General features: G+C 47.2%; 3 protein-coding genes across 6 annotated transcripts in view; 1 reads left to right on the top strand and 2 right to left on the bottom strand.

Annotated features, from left to right (window-relative positions):
• Positions 1-7,448, bottom strand: part of gpatch11 (G patch domain containing 11) — a 38,468-nt gene extending 31,020 nt beyond the window's left edge. The window contains exons 1-2 of the mRNA XM_069885128.1: positions 7,210-7,448; positions 5,484-5,692 (exon numbers count right to left, since the gene is read on the bottom strand). Coding sequence (XP_069741229.1) covers positions 5,484-5,692; positions 7,210-7,433 — 433 coding nt within the window. The 5' untranslated portion in view covers positions 7,434-7,448. The remainder of the gene's footprint in view (positions 1-5,483; positions 5,693-7,209) is intronic.
• Positions 7,293-12,652, top strand: part of heatr5b (HEAT repeat containing 5B) — a 139,509-nt gene continuing 134,149 nt past the window's right edge. For 2 of the 4 annotated variants that reach the window (XM_069885125.1, XM_069885123.1), the window contains exon 1: positions 7,294-7,485. The gene's annotated coding sequence lies outside the window, so the exon portion shown is untranslated. Of the gene's footprint in view, positions 7,486-11,911; positions 12,085-12,652 lie in introns of all 4 variants that reach the window. The other 2 variants (XM_069885124.1, XM_069885126.1) reach the window with 2 other exon arrangements.
• Positions 7,435-9,639, bottom strand: LOC138737304 (golgin subfamily A member 6-like protein 2). Its single transcript, XM_069888057.1, has one exon. The coding sequence runs from the start codon at positions 9,637-9,639 to the stop codon at positions 7,435-7,437; it is 2,205 nt and encodes a 734-aa protein (XP_069744158.1).

The raw sequence follows: 12,652 nt of genomic DNA, 5'->3' as shown, positions 1-12,652 counted from the left end.
AAAACTTTCATACCTTGTATCTGTGTATTTTGTCTTATCAACTATGCTAAAGGTTCAATCACTAACGCAAACAAAGCTGGTGATTAAAGGACAACCTTGACGAGTTGATCGAGTTAACTTAAAAGATTCCAAAATCAAACCATTTGTCAATACTCTAGCTACCGGTTTACTATATAGAGCCCTAATCCAACCAATAAAAGGACCAAACTTAAATTTCTCCAAAACTTTAAACAAAAAATTCCATTCAACTCTATCAAATGCTTTTTCTGCATCTAAGGATATCACCATCGGATGATCTAAAGATTGTTGAAATCTATTAATCAAACTAATCACTCACAAAATATTATCTGAAGCATATCTATTCTTTATAAAACCTGTTTGATCAATATGAATCAACTGGGGTAAAAATTTAGCCTATCTATTTGCTAATACTTTAGCTATTATTTTATAATCTACATTTAACAACGAAATTGGTCTATATGAAGATACCTTCAAAGGATCTCTATCTTTTTTAGGAATTACTGTAATTAAAGCACTAGACTCAGGTAAATCATAGTGTTCTCCAACTTGACGTAATACATCCCCAAACACTGTAACTAAATCATCATAAAAATGTTTTATAAAATTCAACCGAAAATCCAGAGATTTCTTCAGATTTATCTAATAAAGGTTCCAAAACAATTAAAATCACCACCAACTAAAATATTATCATTAGCTTGACCCAAACATAAAAATGCATCTGAAATAAATACTTCATCTGCATTTGGAGCATAAATATTAAGTCCAAAATTCACTAAAAATCTTACAATTCAATTTAAGAATACATCCTGCCTTTTCCTCCATTGATTGTAATTCAAAAGATACATTTTTATGTATCAAAATAGCTACACCTTTTTAGCTCTAGAATTAAATGAAGAAAAATATACATGTTCAACACAATCACTTTTTAATTTCACTTTCCTTCACATTCAAATGTGTTTCTTGTAAAAAGGCAATATCAATTTTCATTTCTTAATATACGCCAAGACTCATTTACGTTTAATCGTACTATTTAATCCTCGAACATTAAAAGTAGCAAACCTCAACTTCGACATATCTACTAGTATTACTAAATACCAATAATATATATAAAAACTCAAATCAACGCATCTAGGCCCTCCAATAAAAAAAAATCACAAATTAAAAACTAAGAAAAAAGTTAAAATAAAAAATAACAATTAAAAAAATCCCCCCCCATTAAAAAAATTACCAAAAGGTAGTAATCCCCTAAACAAAAATTGGGTGTGCATCACCCACCAGTGGCTGATGACTAGTAAAGAACTTGGTGCAAATCTCCCCCTCCCCAGCCAAACAATCAGGAACATCCAAGTATCATAATAACAAAAGAAAAAATAAAATTAGAAAATTCTTCTTTTCATCCAAAAGAGTCCAATCTTGAAGATCCCATTTCGGAAGGAGGTGGACTCTTTCCATTCCCATTTTTCCTATTTCTGCCAATTCTTCCGTTTCTAGAACTACTAAATTTTTCTTTAGGAGATAATGGTGGGCTACGTCTTTGTCCTCATATCTGGCAGCAAAAATCATTGCTTCACAATCAGTTTCAAAAAACCTTCAACACTGCAGGGTAACGAAAAGTAGACTTATAACCTTTGCGCCACAAAACTTCTTTAACTGGATTAAATAGACGTCGACGTTGAATAACAACTGGACTCAGAACAGGATAAAAAAAACTCTACTATTCTGAATCAATAATGGGGTTTGTCGTTGTCTTGCATTTTGTACTGCAAGTCGAAGTATTGCTTCTCTATCCAAATAACTCAAACATCGAATTATTACCGGTCTCGGGGGTTGACCAACTAAGGGTATTCTTCTTAAAGCTCTATGGGCTCTTTCCAGTGCCAATCCCCCAGAGAAAAATTCTGGCCCTAATATTTGCAGAATCCAGTCTTTAAAGAAACAAAGAGGATCTCGTCCTTCTATACCTTCTGGCAAACCAACAATTTTCACATTATTCCTTCTGCTTTGATTTTCCAAATAATCTATTTTTCTTTCTAGCTCCTTCTCACGATCTCCTAATTTTATGACTGATTTTTTCCACCTTTAACACTTTTTCTGTGTTAGAAGTCACTTGTTTACAGTCCAAAAAAGTCTGAATTTTTAAAAAATTCTTCATAAGATGGATCCATATTTAATTCTGAACTTATACCAGCATTCATTTGAACCATCTCATTCATTAGAGATGTCAACATAGGTTGAATAACTGCATTCAATTGCATACATTGTGAATCAGTAAATCTCAGCTCTGCTCTCTCTGACATGGTGGCAGAACAAGGCAACTGCAGCTCCTGCTGCAATTCAACAGAAGGCATTTTAAAAGTTTTATTGCGGTCTGGACTCCCAGCGACGGCATCCCGACTTCTTCAGGGAGTCACCGCTGGTCTCTCCCCGCATCTTGTTGTTTTCACATCCATTCGCGAAAACGATTTCTTCAGATTGTAATGCTGCCTGATGCATTTCCTTTTCAGTCTCCACAGGCAATCTTTGGGATTTAGGCAATGAAGAAATTGAGCCTGGGGCTGTTTCAAGTCATCAAGGCCCCAGATCTTCAGCACTTTGTAAATGTATCTTCTTTTGAACTTGAGATTTGGTCTTTTTACCATTAGTGGCCATAATAATTCCTTAATACGTTAAATTAAAAAAGTTTAAACTTGGAAACAAAGGGTTAAAAAGCGGGTATTTAAAAGTCTGGCCAGAGAGGTCGAGATTGCACGTCTAGACTCTACGCCATCTTGCCACGCCCCCCCAAGCAGATGCATCTTCAATGATGATTCATTGCCTCATCCACCATTTTTATTGTGTATTTCTTCAAGTACTTGAACTTAAATTTTCCTTGTTACAGTGGGATTTGAATACACATTCTGGATGATCAGAACAAGCCTCTGGATATCTGAACCAGTAATATTATCATTATCAGCTGTAATATGTCTGACCTAAGTGTCTCCATAGTTTCTCTCCCAGATTTCCAACATTTCCAGTATTTTTACCTTCATCTTCTGAAGCTGTTAACATCCTTTTGTTGGAATATAGATTTAGCTACCATCACAATTCCAGACAGAGAGATTCTCCCAATAAAACACCACCTTGCTCTGAGAGCTCTGGAAGGCAGCTGCACTTCCAAGAGGGCATTCTGAAAAAACAAATGGCAGCAAGGGCAATGGGGTGCATAAGGCTGCAGGCCTTGGGTCATGCAACTACTGGGATTATGGACAGAGGTATGCCAAAGGGGTAGCTTGTGAATGTGTGCTCAAGAGAACAAATGAAGATAGAGTGAGAGAGATCTGGGGGAATGATGGGGGTAAGTAAAAGGAGAATATAGGATGAAGGGATTGGAGAGGGGAATACAGGAAGGAGGTTGAAGGGGTTGTATAGGGAAATGTGGTAGAAGTTGAGGGACAGATTGAAGAGGGTTGCATGAGGGGAGATGTGGGAGAAGGGGTGATGAGTGTTAAGTAAGATGGTTGGAGGGGGAAATTGTGTTTTGGTGGGGTTTGAAGGACTGTGGGATGGCAATGGTTGACTGTAGTGGTATGCTAAGCAGGATATGGGATGAGGACAATCTGCAGAGGTTGCTGTCTGAATGTCAGTCCCCCCCAACAGATACTGCATGGTAACTGGCCCATGAGCCTGTCCCATGCAAATACTCCTATTGACTTACAAACCCCTGTGTGTTTTGGAGGGTGAGAGGAAACCAGAACATCCAAAGGAATCCTATGCACTGGAGGCAAGTAAAAACTCCTTACAGACAGTGGCATGTTCAAATGAGAGTGGCTGGTGCTATAAAAGCATTGCACTAAAAGCTATGCTAACACAATAAAAAAACAAATTAGTTGTAAATTTCTTACTCACTGCTGCACATATGATATGGAACTCTGTCAATAGTACCAATCCTCTAGACTGCTGAGTTAAAGTGAATTAAAACCACCCTGGGTCAGAAGTTCCCTGGATTACTTGATCTCTATTGCCCAATCAGCTTCCTTCTGATCTGAGCTTTTTAAAATCCACCTGACTCCAATCACCAGGTGCAGTTTTCAGATAAAATCCCTGTTGAAGTCTGCTACACTAATTATGCTGCACTCAATTTGAGTGACTTTGCATGTAGAAATGCCAACAATGTTGACCCTTTATCAGAGTTTGTTTGGTCTAAAACAGTAGTTCTCAACCTTTCTTTTCACTTGCATAGGGTTAGGGTTATCAGTGCTCTGTGATAAGTCAGGGATTGTTTAAAGTGGGATGTGGGTGGAAAGGTTGAAAACCTCTGCTCTAGATCCAATTGTTACTGAAATAGTTTGTTTGAGAAAAATTATCATTGGCCTATTTCCTTTGGAGTTATTAAGCTGTGCACACAAGTCAATTAAGTACAATTAAAACAGTGGTTTTCAAACTTTTTCTTTCCACCCACATCCCACCTTAAGCAATCCCTTACTAATTAGAGCACCGATGGCATAGGGAGTACTTAAAATGGAATGTGCGTGGAAAGAAAAAGGTTGAGAACCACTGATATAGAGGTACTCCATTGCATATAGAAAATTAAGAAGTAAACTATAAGGAATACAAGAGAATTAAAAGGGATTCAGTTAATAGCCCTAGTTTTACAGGACAGAGATGCCCTTCAGCCATGACAACCAGTTGTCTCTCCAAGCTTCTCCATTTGCCTGCATTTGGCTGATATCCCTTTAAATCTTTCTCTTCTATGCAACTGTCCAAATGTTTTTTTTCCCCAAAACGTGACAATTATCCCCACCTCTACCCCTTCTTCTGGCAGCTCATTTCACTATCCACCATCCTCTGGCCCCCTTTAAGTTCTTATCCTCTCATCTCAAATCCATGCCCCCGAGTTTTAGATTTCCCTATCCTTAAGGAAAAATATGATGATGTACCTTTGACCTATAGTAGTTTACATTTTCTATGGGAGGCAGAGACCATTTCTTCCATTGTAGGATACAGAACATGAGAATATAACCTCCAAATCACGATTAAGCTATGCAAGTGAATCCCATATGCCTGATTCTGTGTTCTTAAACAACTACACGTGCAGTAAGGCAAAAAGATGTGTGAGTTGAGGTTCATTTCTCTCCTTTGTGTTAGATTAGGGATAGAAGTATTATGGCCTTTGCATAGTCTAGATTAAAAGAGCTTTTATTTTGATTTTAACACTCATTGTATATTTCACCGAGTATCTTAATATCCAATCTTTGGAGATTCCAAAGATTAATTTTGGCCGATTATGCTGTTGTGATATTTGGGATGCTTTACCATTTATAAGAGACATTTCAAATATTACTGTTTACATTTACTATTACATTATTTTAAATTGTATTTTAAATTTCAATTGAGAAATATTATCAGTAGGTACTTAACTGCTGCACCTACAACTCCTCAAAGATAAATTCTAAGATAATAATGGAAAATTACTGAATACACACCGTTTCTGCCAAGTCCACAGCCTTCTTTGTACCCCATCTTCTGAAGCAACGAAAAGCCTCTATTTTCACTTCCCAATGAGCACTGTAGCATGGAATCACGCCTTTCCTCTTCACGATTCGTTTTTGTCAAGGGCTTTTCCTGCTCACGTTTTTTCTCGTGGTTTCTTTTTACTTTTTCCACTTTAACCAATCCTGGCTTGACATCTTGCCTAGGGGCATATTAAAGAGAGTTTGCTTTTATCACCTTCTCACAAATTTTCCCCATCCCAACTTCCTCAAAAACATAACCTCAGAAGGTCATGGATTATAAAACCTTGCCAAGAAGAAACTCATCTCCCCTACATTATCTTAAATTTATTCCTCTAATTATCAACATCTCCCTTTCCCTACCCCACCAAAGGAAATGGCTTCTCTTTACTTCACTTATCAAAGTTGTGTGCATATTTGAACAGATCTATTAAGTTTTGGCCTTACAAATATTGAGAAAACCTTGAGTACTTTACACCCCCCCCCCCCGGAGTCAAAAACAGTCAATCTCAGTGTTCTTCAAAGCCACATTATCCTGCTTTAGACCATTAATGGACATACATCTCCAGGCAAGACCTTGGCAGTTATAATACATCTTTCAGATAATTTCCTGGATTTTCAGGCTGAATATTCATGACACCATCAACAACCTTAATTTCAAGTCACAATGGGCAATAAATTACAGGCCTGGCAGTACCAACAGCAACCATGGTACAAAACCATACTATTGTACATAAAAAACTGATTACATTAATTCAAAATAAGAACACCTCCTGGTAAAAGTCAGCAATGAACTCTGAATCAACACTGTTTAAAAGGCTTGGATTAATACATCTTGTTGCTCTTTGTTGAAATTGGCAAACAGTTGACTATCTTAAATGTATTTTGTAATATAGTTTGAAAAACTTAATTATATAAACACATGATTACATGAACACATTAATTATACAAACACACAACTATCATTGCAGCTTTATCAGAACAATGACAAAACAGCGCTGCTTCCTCACAGATCGAGTGGCTGGAGTTTGAACTTGATCTAAATGCTGTCTGTGGAGGTTTTTGGGAGGTTACACGTTCACCCAGTCACTGTGCGAGTTTCCACACACACTCGGAGGTTAATTGGCCACTGTAAACCGCCCAAAGTGGTTAGAAAATCAGGTTTAGGTAAAACTGGGGTTGAAATTACTCCGAGAGCTAGGAGACTCGAAGAGCTTCATCTAGTCGTGGAATATGCAAGCGCAATCTTTGTCTAACTCCCGCTATTATTGCCCTCAGCAACGAACAGTATTCGCAGACCGTGGAGCCACAGGTACCCGATGAATTGAACCCCAAGAGAAAATGATTCACACTGCCTAGGCTGAGAAATGGAAGAGGCAAAATCAGTCAAAGGTGAAGATTACACAGGAACTGGCCAGCCTCTGAATACTGACAAAAGGACGGGCCTGCTCTTACAGTTGGGAATGAACAAACTGCAATAACCCAGTGGTGGCCAACCTTTTAATTTCAGTCGTGCAGCACGGGAACAGGTCATTTGGGCCCACGAGTCCGTGCCACCCAATTAACCTCCACCCCCAGTATGGACTCGTGGGCCCAAATGGCCTGTTCCCGTGCTGCACGACTGAAATTAAAAGGTTGGCCACCCCTGCAATAACCGCTCTGGTGAGGGCCAATTCCCGGATCCCGAAGGCTCTCTTACGCGAGGTTGATAAAGGCATCTGACATATAATCGTCCTCAGCCGCCATCTTCCTCCGACAGGGGAAACAACCGGTCAGCACTGCGCATGCGGGGCCATAGAGGGCGACGCGCGCGACGAGCCCATTGCACGTACCGGTCGTGGGGCTACGGCGAGGGTCGTTGGCTGGCGACGGGCAGCGGATTGACCGGCCCTCTTCCCCGTACACCCCGGGGCCTTCTTTCATTCTATCTCGCCTCGGCCTTGGAGGCAGGGTTGCCCCCCTCCCCGGGAGAATGGTGAGTAAGTTGGGCGGCACGAGAAGGAGGAGGAGAGGCGGCGTTGCGGCCCGGTCCGGCCCCCGACCTCTCCCGCTCGGCCCCCGACCTCTCCCGCTCGGCCCCCGACCTCTCCCGCTCGGCCCCCGACCTCTCCCGCTCGGCCCCCGACCTCTCCCGCTCGGCCCCCGACCTCTCCCGCTCGGCCCCCGACCTCTCCCGCTCGGCCCCCGACCTCTCCCGCTCGGCCCCCGACCTCTCCCGCTCGGCCCCCGACCTCTCCCGCTCGGCCCCCGACCTCTCCCGCTCGGCCCCCGACCTCTCCCGCTCGGCCCCCGACCTCTCCCGCTCGGCCCCCGACCTCTCCCGCTCGGCCCCCGACCTCTCCCGCTCGGCCCCCGACCTCTCCCGCTCGGCCCCCGACCTCTCCCGCTCGGCCCCCGACCTCTCCCGCTCGGCCCCCGACCTCTCCCGCTCGGCCCCCGACCTCTCCCGCTCGGCCCCCGACCTCTCCCGCTCGGCCCCCGACCTCTCCCGCTCGGCCCCCGACCTCTCCCGCTCGGCCCCCGACCTCTCCCGCTCGGCCCCCGACCTCTCCCGCTCGGCCCCCGACCTCTCCCGCTCGGCCCCCGACCTCTCCCGCTCGGCCCCCGACCTCTCCCGCTCGGCCCCCGACCTCTCCCGCTCGGCCCCCGACCTCTCCCGCTCGGCCCCCGACCTCTCCCGCTCGGCCCCCGACCTCTCCCGCTCGGCCCCCGACCTCTCCCGCTCGGCCCCCGACCTCTCCCGCTCGGCCCCCGACCTCTCCCGCTCGGCCCCCGACCTCTCCCGCTCGGCCCCCGACCTCTCCCGCTCGGCCCCCGACCTCTCCCGCTCGGCCCCCGACCTCTCCCGCTCGGCCCCCGACCTCTCCCGCTCGGCCCCCGACCTCTCCCGCTCGGCCCCCGACCTCTCCCGCTCGGCCCCCGACCTCTCCCGCTCGGCCCCCGACCTCTCCCGCTCGGCCCCCGACCTCTCCCGCTCGGCCCCCGACCTCTCCCGCTCGGCCCCCGACCTCTCCCGCTCGGCCCCCGACCTCTCCCGCTCGGCCCCCGACCTCTCCCGCTCGGCCCCCGACCTCTCCCGCTCGGCCCCCGACCTCTCCCGCTCGGCCCCCGACCTCTCCCGCTCGGCCCCCGACCTCTCCCGCTCGGCCCCCGACCTCTCCCGCTCGGCCCCCGACCTCTCCCGCTCGGCCCCCGACCTCTCCCGCTCGGCCCCCGACCTCTCCCGCTCGGCCCCCGACCTCTCCCGCTCGGCCCCCGACCTCTCCCGCTCGGCCCCCGACCTCTCCCGCTCGGCCCCCGACCTCTCCCGCTCGGCCCCCGACCTCTCCCGCTCGGCCCCCGACCTCTCCCGCTCGGCCCCCGACCTCTCCCGCTCGGCCCCCGACCTCTCCCGCTCGGCCCCCGACCTCTCCCGCTCGGCCCCCGACCTCTCCCGCTCGGCCCCCGACCTCTCCCGCTCGGCCCCCGACCTCTCCCGCTCGGCCCCCGACCTCTCCCGCTCGGCCCCCGACCTCTCCCGCTCGGCCCCCGACCTCTCCCGCTCGGCCCCCGACCTCTCCCGCTCGGCCCCCGACCTCTCCCGCTCGGCCCCCGACCTCTCCCGCTCGGCCCCCGACCTCTCCCGCTCGGCCCCCGACCTCTCCCGCTCGGCCCCCGACCTCTCCCGCTCGGCCCCCGACCTCTCCCGCTCGGCCCCCGACCTCTCCCGCTCGGCCCCCGACCTCTCCCGCTCGGCCCCCGACCTCTCCCGCTCGGCCCCCGACCTCTCCCGCTCGGCCCCCGACCTCTCCCGCTCGGCCCCCGACCTCTCCCGCTCGGCCCCCGACCTCTCCCGCTCGGCCCCCGACCTCTCCCGCTCGGCCCCCGACCTCTCCCGCTCGGCCCCCGACCTCTCCCGCTCGGCCCCCGACCTCTCCCGCTCGGCCCCCGACCTCTCCCGCTCGGCCCCCGACCTCTCCCGCTCGGCCCCCGACCTCTCCCGCTCGGCCCCCGACCTCTCCCGCTCGGCCCCCGACCTCTCCCGCTCGGCCCCCGACCTCTCCCGCTCGGCCCCCCCCCCCCCCCCCGCTCGACACAGCGTACCCTTCTTTGACACAAAACCCGGGCCCTTCCCAGCACCCCTGGCCATGGATTGGAGGACCTGTCCCTTCACAGCCTACCTCCTCCTCCATACCGACACCTTGCTCCTACTCCATAGCAACCACGAGCCTTGTCTTCCCTGGTAGGACACTAAACCTGCTTCCTTCTCACCCCTACTGACACAGCCATTCTTTGCCCAATCACTTAATCACAACCCTTTCTCGTTGTAAAACTCCTTTCGTCGTCCTCGCTCACCTCTGCCCTTCGCTGGCCACTTCTCCCCATGGATGCTGTATGACCGACTGATTTCCTTCAGCAATTCTTTGTCTGCTTTCACTTGTGTTTCACATCTCCACGTATAAGAATATCGGTTCTGTATTTTTACTTTTGCTGCATCAAGGACCTGCAGAGTATCTCTAACATTGTGTTTTCAACTTCAACCACAGTGTCTGCAGACTTTCGTGTTTTTCTTTATACTCCTCAAAACGACAGCTAACCCATAGCCTTTAACGTCTATCATGTTTTGAGCTGTTGAAATGAATGTTATTCATCTATGAACTCCTTTGTGTGGTGCAAGGCCAACTTGTAATTCACATGCACATGCATCATGCTGGTAACTTGAATATGCTTTTGACAGTATAGGCTTTACACTGACTCCTGCCTAACATACAATAATTTACTGGAATCTTGCAGAAATGTACAGTCCTCTTTCATCAATGTCACAAGGTTTCACTGTACCACTTTTTTGGGCTTCAATTAGAGTGCTGCCCTTATTAACAGATTACTAAAATCTTTTGGAACTCCTCATTCCAGCATACATTTAATATGACCAACCGAGTGTCGCTGAAGTTTGCTATTTTTAGTTACAAGTAAGATCAATGTTTGGAACTCAGATCTGTAATTGAATATAGATAAACATTAAAAGTTTAAAACCTTTTATATTAAAAAAAATAAAATTCACCCCTGTCCCAACCAACCCCATTCTGGTCCATGCCAACTGTCGCTGGTTCCCAAGCCAACCTCTGCCCCCGTGGGGCTGGTCCCCTGGGCACCTGCTGCTAGATCCCACTGCCTCATTTCTCCCCCCTTTGCCCTTTTCTGTTCTCATCCCCCTCAGTCTCTCACTCTCCCTTCCCACCCCTCAGACTCGCTCCTCCCCATCTCCTCTCTGACATCCCCAACCCTCCACTTCTCCTCTCTGTTTCCCACCCTGATCCCCCCACCTTCTCCAGATAAAGAGCTATCCCCTCCTTGTCACTTCTCATCTTTTTTTCTTGTGCCCTCCCACCCTATCTACTTGCTCAAAATATTACATTCAATTTTTCTATGCAGTATTTTCTAAACAGTCTCCATCAATATACAGATATTTGAGTATTTTTGCTAAAAGGAATAATCAAAACCTTTGGGTTTTTGCCTTCATCTTTGTCAGCTGCAGTACTAAATTTACAGTCCAGAATTTTGCCCCATGGAAATTAAACAGTAATGTGTTTTCGCATGATTAACTGCAAAATTAAGTATTGGACTGTGTTCAAGTTGCCTTGTGATATACCTCTGTTTCAAATGGGCCTTTCATAATGAAATACTACTCTGTAGGTATATAATACTTTGGTTGATTCTTGCCTTGTATGGTCCAAGTGATGCTGAAAGAGTAAAGAAACCATAACAAGATAGTAAAGGAGAAGTTTTGAGCATCACAATTTGTAATTAAATCTATCAACCACCCTTGATCCCTCCAATTCAGATAATACAAAAACAAGTTGACAGCAGATGTCATCTCCCTGGACATACATTCAGCCCAGGAACACCTGGTTAACACTTCCATCAGACTACTGTTTATCAGCTACAGCTCCACTTTCATTACATTTACACCAAACTAATCCCCAAGCTACATGAGCTTGATCTCAGTATCTTTCTCTGCAACTGGCTTTTCTTTCTTTCTCTCTCTCTTTCTGCTCTCGTCTTCTCCCTGACTACCCTCTGGGCTCCCCCTTTTTTCCTGTCCCCTGGCCTTTTGACCTCTGAACTCTCCACACCCCCCCCCCCCCCCCCCCAAACTCCTCTCTGACTTTCCCAATCCTCTATTTCCCATCCTGGCTTCCCCCCACCCCCCACAACCTTTTCCATTCAGAGAGCCATCCCCTCCCCCATCACTTCTCAGCTTTTTCTCATGTGATCCAAGTTCATCCTCAATACCAGGGCACCACAAGGCTGTATACTACCCCACTATGTTCCCTGTATACTCAAGATACATGGCAAACACTGCTCCAGTTTGATCTATGCATTTGTGGACGACACCACTGTCATAGCATCTTTAACAACAGTGAGATGGAATATAGAAGGAAGATAAAGGGACTTGTGGCATGATGCAAGGACAACTTTTATCTCAATGTCAGCAAGACTCAAGAACTGGTTATAGACTTCCTGAAGAGGAGTAGAGCTCAGTCTGCATCAATAGTGATGAGATGAAGACAGTAAAGAGCTTTACATTTCTTGGGTAAGCATCTCCAGTGACTTATTCTGGTCAACCCATGCCATTGCAAGGCCAAGAAAGTGCACCAGTGCCTCTACTCAGAAGCCTGAAGAAATTTAACATGTCACCTGCTTCCCTTAACAAGTTTTAGTGGTGCACTATTAAAAATGTCCTGCCAGAGTGCAACCCTGCATGGGATGGAACCTGCTCTCCCTAAGACTGCAAGAAACTGTAGAGGGTTGAAAATATGGCTCAAGCCATCACACATACCCCTCCATCACCTCTATAAACACCCACTGCCTTGGAAAAGCAGCTAACATATGAAAGGACTCATCCCACTCTGGCCACACACTCTTCATCCCTTCCTGTCAGGAAGAAGATTCTCAAGTATGAGTTCACATACCACTAAATTTGAGGACTGTCCCTTTCCTGCCATTATCAGACTCCTGAATGACCCCCAAAATAGTAAAATTGCATTGTCTTTGCTCCATAACAACTGATCTCTGTGTAACCCTGCACTATATCTTGTACTATATATGAGATGTCTGCCAGTCTGCTCACAAAACAATCTTTATCTTCATGCTACTTGTGA

The sequence above is a fragment of the Narcine bancroftii genome, chromosome 6 (assembly GCF_036971445.1).
Source record: "Narcine bancroftii isolate sNarBan1 chromosome 6, sNarBan1.hap1, whole genome shotgun sequence".
NCBI lineage: Eukaryota > Metazoa > Chordata > Chondrichthyes > Torpediniformes > Narcinidae > Narcine > Narcine bancroftii.
The sequence above is the reverse complement of the archived record's forward strand: the minus strand, read 5'-3'. Positions and strand labels throughout refer to the sequence as shown.